Genomic DNA, 21,003 nt, shown 5'->3' with positions numbered 1-21,003 from the left:
TATCAAATTACAGTTTTTGAGTGTCAGACAGACACAATGAAACTAATATTATAAATATTTAAGCTTACAGGCAACAACAATAACAACAACAGTAGCCATGTGTGTTGGTTGTACCTCTGAGGAAGGACTTTTTTCTGAAAGCTTAAATATTTCTGTTATTCTTTTCATTGTGACTGTTTTTGACTCAGTGCCTCCTTATTCTGTTGTTGTTGTTATCTCATCATGGACTTTCCACCAGTTGAAATCTCGACTTCTTTTGTATGCATAGCTACGACGAGACACTGAGGCTGTGGGACACACGTAGCACACAGCAACCTATCTCGTCACTTCCACTGGGTGGTGGAATCTGGCGTGTCAAATGGGATCCCTATACAGGGGAGCACATCGTTGCTGCTTGTATCTATAGCGGTTTTCGGTTAGTTCAGTCTAAACGGGGCTGCCTGCAACTGCTCGGCGAGTACGAGGGGGAGCACACTAGCATTGCCTACGGAGCTGACTGGTGCCATGCACCATCTCCAAAGCAGGATGACTCATTCCTCATCAGCACATGTTCCTTCTATGACCACATGTTGTGTGTTTCTGCTGTTAGATTGTACAAAGATGACTGTGTAAGCTAAAACTGCTGATAGCTGTAGCTGAGTGAAATGAGAGATACACTTTATTGTACAATGAAAGAAAAATACATATAACAATAAATAAATAATTTAGCATGTAATGAAATGATGATTAATAATATAATTTGGTGGATACTGATAATAAAGTTGGTATCTCCCTAACAGTGTATGCACTGCACAAGTTTTTCTAACAGTGCAAGTTATTCTGCGTGAAAAAAATTTCATTCGTGTGACTTACTTAAACTCCACAGTTTTTTGTCAAAGAAATGTCATGAGAACGCCACATCCAATCTCTTCTTTCAGGTGCTAAACACAATATTACACATACAATATATCAGTAGTAATTGCGTGAACAAAAGTTAACTACCGTACCTAGAAATAGTCGATGCTTAAAGTTTTACATTACTTAATTATCTTCTTGAAAGGCTGTCAACTTTGCAATAATTCCTAATTCAGTACATTAGCACACTTTTTCATATCTTCAAGTACACTTATTTGTGCAAATATGGAAGTAGCAGAAATGTACATTCTACTCCCAGAAATACTCAGATGAAACAAGGTGAAAAATAGTTGTTCATTGAAAAAGATGAACACTGGGTGAGAAGCTAACTCTAGTGGTACAACATACACGATGTTATCATTTGATCGTCTACAAGTAATAAATGAGAAAATTTACATACAGTCGCATGTAAAAAATTCTATATATGGTAATGGATGCTACACTCACCTAATAATGACATGAATCACACAAAGTATTATTGATAGAGTCATTAAGTACATGGTTCATTTCATATATTTCTCACAAAAACAAGTCTGCCAGTTCTTGGATATTCACAGCAATGTTGAGAAGAGTCATAGGAATCATTTATGAGATCTGTACAGTTTTGCAGTTAACAAAGTATTTGAAAAAGAGCCAAATAAATAGCATAAACTAAATGCTAATTGCATTCACATTTAATAGTAGTGTTCATATGACATCATTTGTTCTACAGGCTACACCATGGCTTTACACAATAAATGAGGAGTGATGTGACAAGTGCATGTAGTTATAGTATACATAGCTGAATAACTAAATGTGGGAATATTCATCAGTATTCGTTCAGCCACCACATACTTGTAATATGACCATACAAATAACAGGGCGGTTGGGTTGGTATTATGCTTTCATATGAGACTCATGTTCAATTTTGATCCGTGTGTTAAGATACCGTTACATGATTCCGAGAACAGATTCAAATTTTGTTTTTACAGTTTTTTGATCTCTCTCATTCAAATTAGAGATTACATTCTGATTTTCTCAGGTCGCCTGCATTTGTTGGGTTGCCTAGTAACAGGAACATCAGATTCAACAGCTGAGTGGTGTATAGCAAGATTGTGACCCAGCTTCCAGCCAGCAGACAAGCAGTATACCATGTATGAAACAGGAAAATTGTACAACAGAATTTTCTTTATAGAAAATACAGATCTTCCTGGGAGGAAGTACTCATAACTGCAGCGGTAAAGGGGAGAGTGGGGGGGCGAGGGGGGGGGGGGAGAGAAAAGAGTTAGATTTCAATTCTCAATTATAGTACGAATGTTCTAGTAGAGTGTGTGTGTGTGTGTGTGTGTGTGTGTGTGTGTGTGTGTGTGTGTGTGTGTGTTTAATTATCTCCATATTCAGAGGGAAGAATATGTGTGTCATTCATAAAAGCAAACTCGTTGAATACATCTTTTGGTCCTCAGCTCTCACTCAAGACATAGCAGAAGTTGAAGACAAAACAGCAATGTGTGGATTATTAAGAAGTACAACGCAGTGTTCCTTCAGACCTGCATGCATGTCTGAAAGAACAGGCACTGTAGTTGACTACAGCCATCAACAAATACAGGAAATGAATCTGCAGTTGCAAATATGAGCCTGCTAAGGCTGTATATCAGAATGAGCACAATTAAAATTTGAGCCAGGCATAGACTTGGACCCAATTTTTCACCTTTACACCAACAGTCACCTTAACTGTTTCAAATGTCTGTGCACAGATCACAGCCAGACCGAAACTTACGTATGTCACCACCCCCGTGTCACAACCTAAACTTGTAGATTACGGATATTCCTGCCAAGGAAGTAAATGTTTATTGAGAGGCAAGTGCCCGGTATTGGCAAGTAAAGATGAAATAGCAGTGCCTTTGTTGCAAATATGCAGGCATGCGTGGGTGCGTGCGTATCTGAATGATCATTGTGTCGTACTACTTAATTACACGAGCACTGCTATTTTATCTTTATTTGCCAATACCGTGCTCTCAACTCTCAATAAATTATGTCCTTCACGAACAGGAATATACATAAATGTAAGAGCGCATGTCGTGATATGAGGATGATGACGTATGGAAGTTTTGAGTCCGGTCACGATTGGTGCACAGATAGCCGAAGCAGTTAAGGCGACTACTTGCGTAAAGCAGTCAATTCGGGTTTGGACCTCAGTCCACCACAAATTTTTGTAGTCATCATTTTAACATACAGCTGGAGGTGGTTCATATTCGCAACTGTGAATACGTGTACTGTGGACAAAGAAACGTGTCAGTAGCTGTCTGACGTCAGTGCACCTTCAGATACGTTACGCTGCAGCTCTCACGGTAGTGCTGTGTGTTATCTGCATCCAAAACTACTAGTGCACATACTGTCCAGTTGTCTACATGGCACTTGGCAGCACACCAAATTCTAATTCTGACAGTCAGACAGAGTAACAGTCGAATTATTTCACTACCCACTCGGCACACAGTACCTAGTGTTCCTTCGAGTGACTGACTGACACCTCAAGACAGGAGAGTGTTCTTCTGGGACGATCACACCTACACGGATTTCACTCAGTCCTCTTTGTACTGTGAAATGTTGGAGCTTGCTGGTCTTCCATTGGTGAAGCAGTTTTATCCACTTAGTCACATTGTTCACACCACATTATGGAAATGAGTTGTAATACATTATTCTTTTAACCATCAGTCCTCTGACTGGTTTGATGCGGCCTGCCACGAATTCGTCTCTGTGCTAATTTCTTCATCTCAGAATAGCACTTGGGACCTACGTCCTCAATTATCTGCTGGATGTATTCCAGTCTCTGTCATCCTCTGTAGTTTTTGCCCTCTATAGCTCCCTATAATACCATGAAAGTCATTTCCTGGTGTCTTAACAGGTGTCCTATCGTCCTGTCCCTTCTCCTTGTTAGTGTTTTCCACATATTCCTTTCCTCCCTGATTCTGTCCAGAACCTCCTCATTCGTCACCTTATCGGACCACATAATTTTCAACATTCATCTACAGCAGCGCATCTCAGATGCTTCAATTCTTTTCCAGTTTTCCCACAGACCATATTTCACTGCCACACAATTCTGTGCTCCAAACGTATATTCTCGGAATTTCTTCTTCAAATTGAGGCCTATGTTTGACATTAGTAGACTTCTCTTGGCCACGAATGCCCTTTTTGCCAGTGCTAGTCTGCTTTTGATGTCCTCCTTGCTCTGTCCATAATTGATTATTTTGCTGTCTAAGTAGCAGAATTCCTTAACTTCATCTACTTTGCGAGTATTGATCCTGATGTTAAGTTCCTCGCTGTTCTCATTTCTGCTACTTCTCATTACTTTTGTCTTTCTTCGATTTACTCTCAATCCGTATTCTGTACTCATTAGACTGTCAATTCCATTCAGCATATCCTGTAATTCTTCACTTTGACTCAGGATAGCAATGTCATCAAGCAAATTGTACCACTGATGTCCTTTCACCTCGAGTTTTAATTCCACTCCTGAACTTTTATTTCTAACGTCACATTGTCGATGTACAGATCGAACTACATCCCTACAGATTGAACTACATCCCTGTCTTACACCCTTTTTAATCTGAACATTTCATTTTTGATTATCCACTCTTATTATTCCCTCTTGGCTCCTGTACATATTGTATATTAGCCACCTCTCAATAGCTAAGCTTGTAGCTTACTCTCTGTAACTTTTTCTCAGAATTTTGAACATCTTGCACCATTTTACATTGTTGTATGCTTTTGCTAAGTTGGCGAATCCTATGAGAATGTTTTGATTTTCTTTTAGTCGATGTCAGAATTGGCTCTCTGGTGCCCTTTCCTTCCGTAAAGCCAAACGGATTGTCATCTAACACATCCTCTATTTTTTTTCCATTCTTCTGTATATTATTGTTGTCAGTAACTTGGATGCACGAGCTGCTAAACTGATTGTGTAATAATTCTCACACCTGTCAGCTCTTGTAGTCTTTGGAATTGTGTGGATGACATTTTTCCAAAAGTCAGATGGTATGTTGCCTGACTTGTACATTCTACACACCAACGTAAATAGTCATTTTGGTGCAACTTCACACCAACACAGATTTCATTGTATAGAGAGTCAAAATGTCTCGAACTTCATCCCACAGTCAGTCCATTTACACATTTGTCCCTAATATCACAAGTTAAGAAATTGTACCACTTGTTTGTCACTAATGCAATTAGAAACTGAGTGAATAAATAAGTAACAGTTATGAAGACAACATAATTTCAGCAATAATAATATCAAGTTTGTTGAATAAAGAATGACCATCTTTTTTGTGACACCATTCCTCTACTCAGTCCTATAATTTTGATAGTCCTCCACAAAATAGGCTCCTTTAGATGTGCTCTACTTGTCCCTCCATTTCTGCCAATCTGGAACCATTTTCTAAAGGCACTTTAGAATCACCCTCACAGCCTTCACTACTGCTTTTGGTGACGGAAAATGCCTCCCATGTAGGTGTTTCTTCAGGTTAGGAAACAGAAAAACATTATGCAAGGATAAAATCTGGACTATAGGGATAGTGAGAGATGCATTTCACATTGATTTGACATGTATACAGGTACAACATACTGATAAATCATTCCATGAGTATCAAGAAATGAATGACCATAACTTTTCTTAAAGAAGCTGTTGCTTTTGCGTTTTTGGGGAGCTGGTGGTGGAGGTGATTTCCAAGCTGAGCTTTGCTGTTTGCTGTCAGTATCAAAATTATGTAACAAGATTTCATCACTTTGAAAGAAACTCTGGATCTTCCTGTAACATAACTTCAACTGTATGCGGCCCTGCACAAGAATATCCTTTTGTATGGGAATTGACAGGCTTGGAACCAACCACACACAAACACGCCTCGTGTGCAAATTTCTATTGTCAGCTTCTGGTGGCACCTATTGAAATTTTCAGTATTTCTGTAAGTGTTCATATGTTTATTTGTCAATGCTATTTCATGATTGCAGCAGCAGTGCTGATGTTTTCTTCCATAAGAGAAGTAACTGGAGCACCAGGTCCATCTTTCTTTGAAACTGATCACCTTCTTTTGTTAAACAATTTAAACCATCTGTCAGATGTGCTGCAGGGAAGAACGAACTCTCTATAGGCCCCTGCAACATTGCATAAGTGTCAGATGAAATTTGTTGAGACAAAAACAAAATTTCAAAAATTGTTCATCACGAATTGCTTCCATTTTTGTGGTAGGTGTACTAAATATGTCTTATTGTTAGCTTGCTGGCCTCTCACAGGCAGGACCCATGAGTGCCAAATGTGATGCTAGTAACTGCACATTTGTTACACATTAAGTGAACAGAATATGATAACATCAAATTCTAGAACAAGAAATTATGACTAAAAAATTATGATCATCTTTATAGGCAATGTGTCCCAGGAGGGATGGTCAGTATTCAGGGATATGACAGGAACGATAATTCAAAGCAAAAAAGTCTGCTAAACGTGGGTTCTAAAATGCGTACATTAAGAGCTTTGAGCACTTAGTCAATAGAAGAAATGTTTCACAGTAGCGAAGAAGAACAAGTGCTCATAGATTTTAAGGTATTCAGTTTAGAGTCTCTGTTTTATGGAACTTTTTTTGTGTGTTATGGAATGTTACCAAACAAGAGGGAAACATAATGGAAACAAACAAAACTTAATGAAAATTCTACCACTAGATGATGCTGAAAGCAGCAGAAAATGTAAAATGTTCCTCAGTTTGCATCCGAGATGCTCAACATGACTGTCTCATTAAAGAACAACACACCACTGGTAAAGCTCTCTCACACAAATGGTGGCTGTGCTAGTAGCTCTGCAGAAGTTCTGAAAACTCAAGGGTATGAAAAAAAGCTTTGGTCCAATGTCTATCAAGGGTATCGAGAAAATGATTACAAAACTCGAAAAGAAAGGTTTGTTTGAAGTGCACTGTGACAGGGAGGAAAACAACTGATCCAACTTCAATGGAAGATGTCGCCACAACATTGTAGAAGGGGTCGAGTGGCGTTGTACACGCATGCAGTGCACAGGGAATCACCAGAACTTTGGACATAGCTGTAAGTATGGTGCATAAACTTCTATGAAACCCTTCATTGCTATTTGTACAATATTACCCACATTCAGCAGTTGCTTTGTGCTGACCTCCAGAATTTCTAGCTTACATGGAACTGGACAATGAGTGGCAATGGAACAATTCCATTTCCACAACGTGTCAATCACAGAATTACAGAATATGGGCAATGGAAAATCTGCTTACACATCAGCCATTACCACTTCATTACACAAAGGTAACTGTGTGATGTGGGTTGATGGAATCGTTTGTCGTAGCACCATATTTTTTCAAGGACATGGGTCCTGTGACCTGCAATGTCACTGGTCAACTCTGTGAGAGTCTTTTATGCACCAACATCATCCCAACTCTTCAATAGTGTGAATATGTGGGTAGGATCATTTTTACGCAAAGATGGCATTCCTACGCACATTGCGCAGCCAGTGAAGCTGCTGCTGCAAAGTCATTTCAGAAATGCTAGAATTATCAACCAACATTTCACTGCAGCCTGGCCATCCAGATCACCTGATCTTAATCTGTGCAATTTTTGGCTGTGAGATTATATGGAACACCCACATTCAGTGTTTTGATTACAAATGTTGCTGAATTGACAGTACAAAATGCACAACATGATCTTTGATCTGTTTCTCGATTTCACCTTGTGTCAGAAGACAGTGTAAAGCTTATTGAACATGTCTTGTGCCAGTCCCACAACAAAGCCAAATTTTCGTATCAGCACACACGCCATTGCAGAGTGACAATCTCATTCCGGACACATCCCTCAGGCTGTGGCTAAGCCATGTCTCCGCAATATCCTTTCTTTCAGGCGTGCTAGTTCTGCAAGGTTCACAGGAGAGCTTCTGTAAAGTTTGGAAGTTAGAGATGAGGTACTGGCAGAAGTAAAGCTGTGAGGACGGGGCGTGAGTCGTGCTTGGATAGCTCAGATGGTAGAGCTTACATGCCTCCTTAAATTCATTTTGTTACTTTTAACTATTTACCATTAGCATACGTGAATATAATTTGCATTTTCATACACTACCAGGCATTAAAATTGCTACACCAAGAAGAAATGCAGATGATAAACAGGTATTCATTGCATAAATATATTATACTAGAACTGACATGTGATTACATTTACACGCAATTTGGGTGCATAGATCCTGAGAAATCAGTACCCAGAACAACCACCTCTGGCTATAATAACGGCCTTAATACGCCTGGGCATTCAGTCAAACAGAGCTTGGATGGCGTGTACAGGTACAGCTGCCCATGCAGCTTCAACACGATACCACAGTTCATCAAGAGTAGTGACTGGTGTATTGTTACGAGCCAGTTGCTCGGCCACCATTGACATTTTCAGTTGGTGAGAGACCTGGAGAATGTGCTGGCCAGGGCAGCAGTCGAACATTTTCTGTATCCATAAAGACCTGTACAGGACCTGCAACAGGCGGTCGTGCATTATCCTGCTGAAATGTTGGGTTTTGCAGGGATCGAATGAAGGGCAGAGTCACGGGTCGTACCACATCTGAAATGTAACATCCACTGTTCAAAGTGCTGTCAATGCAAACAAGAGGTGACCGAGATGTGTACCGGGTAACCAATGGCACCCCATACCATCACACCAGGTGATATGCCAGTGTGGCGATGATGAATACACGCTTCCAATGTGCATTCACCGCGATGACGCCAAACACGGATGCGGCCATCACGATGCTGTAAACAGAACCTGCATTCATCTGGAAAAATGACGTTTTGCCATTCGTGCACCCAGGTTTGTCGTTGAGTACACTATCACAGGTGCTCCTCTCTGTGATGCAGCATCAAGGGTAACCACAGCCATAGTCTCCGAGCTGATAGTCCTTGCTGCTGCAAACGTCATCGAACTGTTCGTGCAAATGGTTGTTGTCTTGCAGAGGTCCCCATCTGTTGACTCAGGGATCGAGACATGGCTGCACGATCCACTACAGCCATGCGGATAAGATGCCTGTCATCTCGACTGCTAGTGATACGAGGCCGTTGGGATCCAGCATGGCATTCCGTATTACCCTCCTGAACCTACTGATTCCATATTCTGCTAACAGTCATTGGATCTCGACCAACGCGAGCAGCAACGTCACAATATGATAAACTGCAATCGCGATAGGCTACAATCTGACTTTTATCAAAGTCGGAAACATGATGGTAAGCATTTCTCCTCCTTACATGAGGCATCACAACAACGTTTCACCAAGCAACGCCGGTCAACTGCTGTTTGTGTATGAGAAATCGGTTGGCAACTTTCCTCATGTCAGCACGTTGTAGGTGTCGCCAAGGGCGCCAACCTTGTGTGAATGCTCTGGAAAGCTAATCATTTGCATATCACAGCATCTTCTTCCTGTCAGTTAAATTTCGCGTCTGTAGCACGTCATCTTCGTGGTGTAGCAATTTTAATGGCCAGTATTGTATAAGAGAAAGGTTGTCCCTCAGTTTTTAAAGAGATCTAATTTTGTGCTTAGTTTATGTATGTAATTGATTTTCTAATTTATTTTGACTATTCCTAGTTAGAATCTTTTGTTATAGGGTGAAATCAGTAATTGTTTTGTAACTTAAATGCTGTTGTTGACGTATAAACAAATATAAATTCTGTACTAACTATAAACATTTGGAAGACGAATTAATAGTATTCTTAAAGGATTTATTTGGCTCTATACGAAAACATGTTAGAAAAACCAGCTTTTAATTAATTCCAAAGTAATTATAGTTTTGTCAAAAGTATTGTTTAAGTAACTATATTTGTTAATTTCATGATTTAAACAAATAATTCGGCCTAATCCTTGTAGTAGAAGAATCTGTTAAAAGGAACCAATGTTTCGTTGTATTCAGTTAATTTAATGAGTTAAGTTTTAACCGTAATTTCTGTAAATTTAGCTTTAAACAATGTGCGGTTTCAGTATCTATTACTGTGAGGATATATAAGGGCCTGGTTTTTGGCCAAGAGACAGTCAGTCCACAGTCGAGTTTCAGATGAGGAACGTGTTGCTTAGAATGACAACAATGTATCAACTTTACAGCAAAATAAGTGTTAAACAATTAGGCCGTGCATAAAAACAATGACAGTGTATTATTCTTCAAGAACTGTGAACTTTGTGGTTACGTTTTACTGGTCATAGATGTTCAATAGTAAGCTATTGTAGCAGTATGTGGAGCTTCATCTGTAAACTGTTAATGAGGCTTATGGAAAGTTTAAACAACAGTGCGCTGGCCATACATACATAACTGTGTATTACTGGGGGGTTGTGTAAACAGTGAAAGTAAAAGGCAGTCCAATGCAAGTGTGCATATGTCAGCTACATTATTTACAGTAGCCAGTATCCAAATTACAAACCCCATTTTTCAGCCAGTGTAGCGACGCAGTACGTTGACACCGAGGACAAACAAATGAAGGAATAAAAGCAGGTTAAACTGCTACAGTCTCCCACCTGCTTCATCTGTTCCTCCTCAACTCAAGCGTGCCATCCCCCTGACCGAGCGAGGTGGCGCAGTGGTTAGCACACTGGACTCGCATTCGGGAGGACGACGGTTCAATCCCGTCTCCGGCCATCCTGATTTAGGTTTTCCGTGATTTCCCTAAATCGTTTCAGGCAAATGCCGGGATGGTTCCTTTGAAAGGGCACGGCCGATTTCCTTCCCCATCCTTCCCTAACCCGAGCTTGCGCTCCGTCTCTAATGACCTCGTTGTCGACGGGACGTTAAACACCACTAACCTAACCATCCCCCTGGATGTTGACCCCATCCTCTCTTATGGTTCTGTCCGCATTAATCTCAACAGTACCTGAATTTCAACACAAGTGCCATCCCTTCCGTACCAAAAATACCTTCCCATACAGCTTGGCCACCCAGGGATGGCATATCTGCAGTGACAAGAACTCCCTTGCCCAGTATGTTGAAGATCTCACAAAGGTTTTCACAGACAGCCAGTATCCCATGGGCCTAGACCACTAACAGAGTTCCCATGCCATATCCCCACACACCCTCAATCCTCCTACTGCCCCCCCCCCCCCCACCAAGAACCACCTACAAAGGAGAGCCACCATCATCACCCAATACCACCTCAGTCTGGAACAACTGAAACACATCCTTTGTGAGAGGTTTGATGATCTACGATCATCACTTGAAATGAGGGATGTCCTATCCGAGATGCTTCCCAGACTTGTAAAGTGGAATTCATGTCACAGGCTTACCCTACTGCATCAGAGGTGTTGTGACAGTGCCACGACATTCAAAAGTGCCGCTACGTTAGTACGCGAACACGGCGATAGAGGCGCTCCGCAGCTCGGCCGAGCGCGGGAGCGCCACCTGGTTATGAACGGCGCCGGCCGCATGTCACGGCCCGGCAGTCGAGTGACAGATACGGAGTTAGTAACATGTAAACCGCGAGTGTTTCTACTTTTGTATCTCCACGCACTTTATTAGTGATTAAAGGTTATAACACTTTTTGGCGACGAGGTCGGATATTTTTTTTTCCCCTGCGTTGTGGACTTGTGTGTTCGTGTCGGGGCAGACATGGAACAGCTTATGCAAGCGCTTATTGAACAACAAACACAGCTGACGGCTGCTATTCAGGCGTTGTCGACGTCGCTTACTCATCGTCTGTCTTCCTCTTCTCCGCCTCCGTTCCCTCCTTATGACGAGGCCGCTGAAGACTGGGAGGATTATGAGAAGCGTTTGCGGCAACACTTCTTGGCTTTCGGCGTTGTCGACGCTCCTATGTGTAAGTCGTTATTTCTATCTTGGATTTCCCCACGGATCTATCAGCTGCTATCTCAGTTAGCCCCTCTGCGGGAACCTGCCTCTCTGTCCTTCCAAGAAATGTGTGACTTATTGTCTAACTATTACCGAAAACACACCCATGTCGTTGCCGCCCGCGTGGCTTTTTACCGGTGTCGTAAACAGCCCCATCAATCTTACCGGGCTTGGGCGGCGGAACTACACGGTCTGAGTCGGAAATGTCAGTTTGTCACGGACACTCACCATGAGTCTTACGCTGATTCAATGGTTCGGGACGCGATTTTACGGCTTGCTCCTGATAAAGAAGTTCGGCAACGTGCCTTACAATTGCCAAACCCGTCGTTGTCGGAAGTTCTCGGCATCGCTCAATCGTTTGAAGTGTCTCACGCTGCTGGTGCGCAAATCGACGCGTGGTGTGATGTAGGCGCTGTCCAGACCACTTTCGACGCGGACAATTTGCCTGTTTCACAGGGAAACGACGATGTGGCGGCGGTTCACTCGCGTCAACAACGTCGCGTTGGGCCGCCACGCTCGCAGCGAAAACAGCAACCACAGAAGCAGGTTCGTTCCGCCCTTCCTTCTTGTCCACGTTGTTTCGTGCAGCATGACAGAGACGCGTGTCCAAAACGTTGGGCCACGTGTAATTCCTGTAGGAAAAAAGGCCACATTGCTTCTGTGTGTCGGTCCCCTAAAGTTCCTGTCGACGAGGACGAGGCATCGGACATGGATGTTAACTGTGTGCTTTCTCAAACGAATAAGTTGTTTGTTACTGTTCGTGTTCTGGATAAAGACATTCGCATGCAAGTGGACACTGGCTCTGCAGTAACTCTCATTAATTCTCGCACGTATTTGGAGTTGGGCTCCCCTCCCTTGTCTCCTGTTACGCGTAATCTACGAACTTATAATAAGCAGAAAATTCCTATCGTTGGCCAGTTTGATGCTTCCACTGCCTACAAGTCTGTTGTTAGGCCCCTCACGTTTTATGTGGTGGATCATGCGGGCACTGAAAACCTGTTCGGTTATGATGCTTTCCAGTTGTTCGGGTTTTCCATTGATGATGATGTGCACCTCATATCTGAGGACATTCCGTATCCCCAGCTGGATGGCTTGTGTTCTGAATTCTCGTCCGTGTTCCCTGCTGGTCTGGGTCGTGCCAAGGATTTTGAAGCCCACATTACTCTTAAACCTACGGCTCGCCCTAAGTTTTTCCGGGCACGCCCTATTCCGATGGCGTTGCGTGCGCCTGTCAAAGCTGAGATAGACAGGTTAACGGCTTCGGGGATTCTCCTTCCTGTTACCTCCAGCGAATGGGCATCGCCCATCGTGGTGGTTTCTAAACCAAACGGGAGTCTGCGATTGTGTGGTGATTTTAAAGCCACTGTCAACGCTCAGAGCCTCATTGACACTTATCCTCTTCCCCGTCCTGAGTAGTTATTTACCAAGCTCGCTGGGGGCCAATTCTTTTCCAAACTTGACTTATCGGAGGCGTACCATCAGTTGCCGTTGGATGCATCTTCCAAGGAATTTCTCGTCATCAACACTCCTTGTGGGTTGTATCAGTACCAGCGGTTACCATTTGGCGTCGCTAGCGCGCCGGCCATTTTTCAGCGGTTTTTGGAACAGCTCACGGCTTCCGTTCCCGGCTGCATCAACTACCTGGATGACATTGTTGTCACGGGGGCCTCCACTGAGGAGCACCTTCGCAATTTGCGTTCACTGTTTCGGGTTCTGCATTCAGCAGGGTTGAAGTGCAATCTGGACAAGTCTCAGTTCTTCCAACCCTCCATTGTGTATCTTGGTTTCCACTTGTCCCGTGAGGGTATACGCCCTCTACGACAGCACGTTGCGGCCATTACCGCTCTACCCCGGCCGTCTACGGTCAAAGAACTTCAGGCGTTTCTAGGCAAGGTTGCTTATTATCACAAATTCATTCCCTCCGCGGCGGCGGTGGCTCATCCTCTACATCAGCTGTTACGCAAAAACGTTCCTTTCTGTTGGTCCACCGAGTGTGAGCAGGCTTTTGTCCGCCTGAAGGCTCATTTGCAGTCGGCGCCTTGTCTTGCCACATTCCGTCCGGGTCAGCACTTGGTTCTGGCGACTGACGCGTCACAGTATGGCCTAGGGGCTGTTCTCGCCCATCGGTATGAGGATGGGTCGGAACGACCCATCGCCTACGCTTCCAAGACCCTCAACGATGCCCAACGGCGTTACTCTCAAATAGAAAAGCAGGCGCTCGCTATCATTTATGCTCTGAAAAAGTTCAGCGTTTTTTTGTATGGTTCTAAGTTTCACCTCATCACCGACCACAAGCCGCTGGTCTCTCTGTTCAGCCCCTCGGCGTCGCTTCCGGATAAGGCAGCTCACCGCCTGCAACGTTGGGCCTTATACTTGTCTCGTTTTCACTATGAGATTCACTATCGCCCCACGGCCCAGCACGCCAACGCTGAGGCGTTGTCGCGTTTGCCGATGGGCCCCGACCCGGTTTTCGATCGCGATGAACTCCTCTGTTTCCACATTGATGAGGAAGAACGTCGTGCGGTCGAGGGTTTTCCACTTACAGGTTCGCAGGTCGCGTCGGCTACTGCGCGGGATCCGGTCCTGCGTCAGGTGATTGGTTTTGTTCAGCGGGGTTGGTCGGACAGGACCAAGGGCCGGGCGTCGGATCCCCTTCGCAACTACCATGCCTTGCGCCTTCGTCTGTCTGTTCGTGAGGGTGTTGTTCTTATGGCCACGGATGGCGCATCTCCACGGTTTGTGGTGCCCGCCTCTCTTCGCAAAGCTGTTCTCAAACTATTGCATGAGGGCCATTGGGGAATTTCTCGGACTAAGTCCTTGGCCCGCAGGCACGTTTATTGGCCCGGTATCGATTCGGACATCGCCCACATGGTCGCTGCGTGTGATCAGTGTGTTCAACAACTGGCTGCGCCTCGTACTCTGCCCTCTCCGTGGCCTGATCCGGCGCAGCCGTGGGAACGGGTGCACGCTGACTTTGCCGGCCCCTTCCTCGGCACTTATTGGCTACTGTTGATTGACGCCTTCTCGAAGTTTCCGTTTGTTGTTCGCTGTCCGTCGCCCACCACTGCGGCGACGACGCTGGCTTTGTCAAAAATCTTTGCGCTAGAAGGTCTTCCATCCACGATTGTCACGGACAATGGCCCTCAGTTCTCTTCGCAGGCCTTCCGTGATTTTTGTACTGGACAAGGGATTCATCATGTTACAGCACCGCCCTTCCATCCGCAATCGAATGGGGAGGTCGAGCGCCTTGTCCGCACTTTCAAAAGCCAAATGAAAAAATTCCTTAGTGATTTTTCCACAGATGACGCTCTGTTGCAATTTCTGAGTTCTTATCGCTTCACGCCTCTGGGTGATCGCAGCCCTGCTGAACTCTTGCATGGCCGCCAACCGCGCACCCTACTGCATCTGCTTCACCCTGTCAGGCCTTGTACTGTATCCCCTAATGCGGGAAAATACCCGGTGGGCGCCGACGTGTGGGCACGGGGGTATGGATCTCGCCCTAAATGGATTCCAGGGGTGGTCCAGGCTCTTCGCGGCCGCCGGCTTTGTGAAATACGTACGGACGACGGCATGGTTGTTCGCCATTACGACCAGATGCGCCCACGAGTGGTGGCCATGCCGGTACCACCGCCCCCTCTTTCGTCTCCACCAGCCCGAGAAGCCAGTCCTGTCGCTGCTGCCGATCTTCCGGGCGTGTTGCTGCCGCCGCCGTCGCTACCGCTTCCGCGTACGCCGGAACCGGCCCCAGTCGCGACGACGCCTTCTCCGGGACCCATCTCGCTGGAGCACACCCCCAGGTCCACGACACCTATGGATGCTGCTCCGGAGTTTTCACCCATCATCTCGTCCAGGAGGCACGTTCCACGCGCCAGCTTCCGTCCTGGACATTTTCGACCATACTCTCGTGTTTCTCCGCGGGATCTTCTCGGGACCTCCCAAGAGGCCATGGATGTCTCCGCACTGTCCGTGTCTCCACGAAAGTGAGCGTTTTTTTTTCAAGGGGGGAAAAGTGTTGTGACAGTGCCACGACATTCAAAAGTGCCGCTACGTTAGTACGCGAACACGGCGATAGAGGCGCTCCGCAGCTCGGCCGAGCGCGGGAGCGCCACCTGGTTATGAACGGCGCCGGCCGCATGTCACGGCCCGGCAGTCGAGTGACAGATACGGAGTTAGTAACATGTAAACCGCGAGTGTTTCTACTTTTGTATCTCCACGCACTTTATTAGTGATTAAAGGTTATAACAAGAGGCTGGACCAGCTATGAAAGCAGCCGTGTCATATATACCAACTTTGCTGCAACTATTCAATAGCTTTTTATGTTGATATGACAGCCAACCATTTGTTCACCTGGATGAATGGTCACTGCCCAGCTGTGGCCAACAGCAAAGTGGACCACCTTGTGGCACAACATGCAGCTGAACATAATCATCTCGATTTTAATTTCTGTTTCACAACCTGGGCCATCTGGATCCTCCCCTCCACCCCACCAGCTTTTCTGAACTGCTCGTACGGAAGTTACACTTACAAAACATTCTCCGTTTCCAAAATAATCCCGGACTCAGCCTGTGGGAACCCACTGTTTCCGTGTCCTCCGCCAGACAGTTTCCACCCCCTCTGTCCTATAACCTCCTCGCGATTCATGTTCCTTCACCCCCATTGTGCCCCACTCTCTACCAGTGCACCCAACAGTCTTCCCCCCACCCCTTCGCCCCTCTCCTTTTCCACTCTCCATTCCCCATCTGCTCCCTCACAGCCTCCCAGTGCTACCCCTGGCAGCCTCATCGTGCCGCCTTCTCATCCCTGCTTATCCACCAGACAACTCTTTTCTCTCCGACCACCTGCACTCTGTTAACCCTTCAGCTCCCGTGCCCCACTCCTGATGCCTGCGTTCGTTCAGCGTGAAAACCACTGTCTGGTCAGAGTGGCCAGAGATAGTGATCGTATGTGCACGAGGTGTGGCTGCTTGTGTGAATGTTGTGTGTGTGTCCATTCTGAAGAAGTCTTTGGCTGAAAGCTTAGTGCATAGCAGTGTCTCAATTGTGCTCGCCTGCAGCTCAGTGTATCATTTTTGTCGTAAGTAGTGATCTAGCCTCTCATAATTGTTGGTGTTCTAACCTGTAATTTCCATTATACACAGTTTTGTTTGCTAACTTCACAATAGCATGTCTAATATAATGTAAAAACTGTCCTGAATACCCATTTCCGATACATTTTTTTTAATCAGCTTATTGAGAGGCAGCATACAAAAGCTGCTGATCTCTACTTATAGGTGCTGTCTTGCATTTATTGCACAGCATTAGGCTTGGCAGAGGTGCCCTTGACCATAGACAGTTGATGATTTTGTTTGTAGCATTATTGAGAGACAGCATACAAAAGCTGCTGATCTCTACTTGTAGGTGCTGTCTTGCATTTATTGCACAACGTTAGGCTTGGCAGAGGTGCCCTTGACCATAGAGAGTTGATGATTTTGTTTGTAGCATTAATGTATTGTTTGTATAGTCAAGTATTTATGTGCTTCTTGTTAAACATCAGAATATCAATCAGAATAATGAGAATAGTAATACGCATTTGTACATTTGATGATATGGCGTATTTACAGTGCTGGGATAATGCAGACTTTGTACTTAGCAAGTGAGAATTTGTTGTTACATAATGGATTGTGTATTTTGTTAGACATTCAAGCATCTTGTATGATGTCGGGAATATTGCTGGGTTGTAGTGCTTTGTAGTCATCAACATCATCAGTGTTCTGCCTAAAGGCAGGTTTTCACATGGTAGTTCTCCAGGCTGTCTGGTCTTCTGCCATCCTCTTCAGGTCTGCATAGTTTCCTCTTCCCTTTATGTCATCTATCATCTTGTATCTCCTCCTTCCTCTTAGTCTTCTCCCACAAACCAATCCTTCCAAAGCAACTGCTAGCAAGCACTCCCTTCTCAATGAATGTCTTACAACCTTCAGCAGACATTACTCACCAACCCTTTCCAATACTCTTTCATTACTCACTCTTTCCACCCAGCTTATTCTCTCCATTCTCCTCCACATCCACATCTCAAATGCTTCTAACCTTTTTTTCATCCTCTCGTCTCAGTGTCCATGTTTCTGCCCCATATAGTGCCACACTCCAGACAAAACATTTGCCAAGCCTTTTGCTTAGTCCTTTATCTAATTTGCCACATAAGAGTCTCCTCTTTCTGTTGAATGCCTCCTTCGCTATGGCAATTCGAGTTTTCACCTTCTGGTGACATCTCAAGTCTTCAGTTATTGTGCTTCCAAGATATTTAAATTCACTTACTTGGCTAATGGTAGATTGTCCTATTTTAATATTGGACAGTCTGCGTCTTGTACTGATGACCATACTCTTTGTTTTTAATGTGTTTATTTGCATCCCATATTCCACACAAGCTTTATTCAAATCTCTGAGCATGTTATTCACTGTCCGCTCACTTTCTGCCACTAATACCATGTCATCAGCAAATCTTATACATTCTATTCTCTTTCCACCAATACATATTCCTCTTTTCCCATCTAAGCTTTTCGCAATAATCTCTTCAAGGTATACGTTAAACGACAGTGGGGAAAGGCAACAACCTTGTCTAACACCTCGTCCAATGCTGCTTCCTTGTTACATTTCATTTCCAATCCTTATCCTTACTTTCTGGTGTAAATATAGATTCTGTATCAGTTGTCTCTCTTTCCAATCTACTCCTTTCCTCTTCAAGATATCCATCAGCTTGTTCCACTGAACTCTGTCAAAAGCCTTTTCTAAATCTATAAAAACAGCAAAGATTTCTCTACCCTTTTCCATATATCTTTCCCCTATAGTTCTTAGCAGGCCAATAGCATCTCTTGTTCCTTTTCCTCTTCTAAATCCGAACTGCTCCTCTGCAGTCCCTCTATCCAGCTTGCCATATAACCTTCTATTCAACACTCTCAGCAAGACTTTAGCTGCATGAGAAATTAGACTGATGGTCTGGTGCTCTTCACATTTTTTAGTGTTTCTCTTTTTCTCTATTGGTATCATAACTGTTGCAAGGAAGTCCTCAGGCCATTACCCTTTGTCATATATCTCGTTACAGAGGTAGACTATTTCTTTTCTTGCCTTGTTTTCCAGACTCTTCAACAGCTCTGCTGACAAATCATCTATTCCACATGCCTTCCTATTCTTCATCTCCTTCAGCGCCTTTTCTACTTCTGCTTCCAAGATGGTAAATCCCTTTCCATCTTCCGGCACATATTGCTCCTCTTCAACCTTAATTTCACTTTGCATTTCATCCCCCTTATACAGACATGCGATATATTCTTGCCATCTGTTCAAAACCTCCTGTGATTCTTCTGCTAGAGTACCATCCGCTCTTTCTATTTCCATGTTATTCCTCTTTCTTTTACATTCAAAAACTAATTCACTAGCCAGTCTATACATCATTTCATACTTTCCCTCTCTCTCCATTTTCTCTATTTCGTCGCATTTCTGTTTCATCCATTTTTCTCTTGCTTCTTCAGTTTCTCTTCTTAATTCATTATTCAGTTTCCTGTACCTCTTTTGGCCTTCTTCAATTTTTACACTTTTACACTTTCTGCGCTCTTCCATCTTTTTCAACATGTTTTCTGTTATCCATTCTTTCCTGGTGCTTTGGGATACTCTAATTCCTAGTACTTCTTTGGCAGAGTCCATGAGTCCTTCCCTCATTTTCATCCACTTGTCATTAACACTTTCTTTGCCATTTTTCCATAAATCTGTTCTCCAAATCTGATGCCTTTCCTACCTCTTTGAATCTTTCTATGTTTAGTCTTTCCTTTGCTATACCTCTCCAGACTTTTTTCAACTTCACTTGTATTTTCCCATCACTAGGTTGTGGTCTGAATTTATATCCGCTCCAGGATAAGCTTTAGCATTCTTCAAACAGTTCCTAAACCTTTTTCGTATCAGGATGTAGTCCAGCTGATATCTTTCCCTATTCAAATTTGATATCCATGTGTAACGTCTCCTTTTGTGGTGTTCAAATAATGTGTTACCCACTGCTAATGAATTTTCTTTACAAAAACTAATTAGTCATTTACCTCTCTCATTTCTTATTCCTAATCCAAATTTTCCTACTGTATCTTCATCTCTCCCTTCACCCACCACTGCGATTCCAGCCCCCCATGATAATAATGCAGGCATTTCTATTTTCTTTCTCGATGAGTTCTTGTATTTTCTCATAATATTCTTCCACTTCCTCATCTCTGTGCTGGCTGGTTGGCATATATACCTGTATTAATACCAAATATTGTGAACTACCCTTCAGTCGTATCATCATCAGTCTTCCATCAATATATTGTACCTTCATTACCTTATTTTTCAACTTTTGCCCTATCAACTTTTGCTTTGTAATACTTACAGAAAATGATATAACATCTTTAAATTATAGTAATTCTATCAATCAGACAATGCATCTGTTTTCTGCAAATATCACAAGGTCCCACGAATTTTAATAATGTGGGAGTGATGTTGATTTCATTTGTAGCAATTAATTTGTATTTAAATATCATATTGTGTTATGTTAATTGTACTAACATGACATCTTACTCTTTTTATCCTGCCTGAAGTGATGAGGAAGGGGAGGGGGGGGGGAGGCTCTGGCTGATCTATACTGTTACTGGGATTTCATGATGATTCACTCTCTACTGTGAGCAGAACAAGAATGACGCCACCCATACATTTGCTCTAGGAAAAAAAGTCAAAGAGGGAGCTTGATTGTTATTGGTCCAGAGAGAGAGAGAGAGAGAGAGAGAGAGAGGGAGAGGGACAGGGGGGGAGAGAGAGAGAGAGAGAGAGAGAGAGAGAGAGAGAGAGGGCTGAAGAGGAGGATTCTCATGGGTGGTAGCAACCTGCCAGATTGCTGCAGGCTGTGGCAGTCTCTCGTCAACCTTCCATGATACCAATAAGGAGTAATGGAGGGATGTGATCATTCATCAGTATGCTTGCAGAAGGTATAAGGAGGAGGGTATTTGTTACTAAATAAATAAAGCATATTTCTTTGCCATTCCTATCATATGATGGCGAGATGGGTAGGTAGAGGTGTGCCGTTTAGGTGTTCGGGTTGGTGGCGGTAGTTACAGTGCAGAGTATTGCATGCCACACAGACATCTTGCATATGTTTGCTGGCAGCAGCAGTTGTTCTCATACCTGGCAGTGCTGATTGTCTGAGAAGTGGGATGATCCCTCATATTTTTCTTAATTTTGTTCCAAATAAAATCTGATGCCACCAGTGGTTGCAGTTATAAAATTAGTGATGCATTTTT

The 21,003-nt window shown here is 43.8% G+C and overlaps 1 protein-coding gene across 4 annotated transcripts in view; it reads left to right on the top strand.

The window, feature by feature from the left end:
* Window positions 1-714, top strand: part of LOC126456759 (diphthine methyltransferase) — a 155,548-nt gene extending 154,834 nt beyond the window's left edge. For all 4 annotated transcript variants that reach the window (XM_050092508.1, XM_050092507.1, XM_050092510.1 and 1 more), the window contains one exon: window positions 269-714. In XM_050092508.1, coding sequence (XP_049948465.1) covers window positions 269-617 — 349 coding nt within the window. In that variant the 3' untranslated portion in view covers window positions 618-714. The remainder of the gene's footprint in view (window positions 1-268) is intronic.
* Window positions 715-21,003: the final 20,289 nt, after the last annotated feature.

Source organism: Schistocerca serialis, chromosome 2, assembly GCF_023864345.2.
Source record: "Schistocerca serialis cubense isolate TAMUIC-IGC-003099 chromosome 2, iqSchSeri2.2, whole genome shotgun sequence".
Lineage (NCBI taxonomy): Eukaryota > Metazoa > Arthropoda > Insecta > Orthoptera > Acrididae > Schistocerca > Schistocerca serialis.
This window is presented reverse-complemented; position numbering and strand designations above follow the sequence as displayed.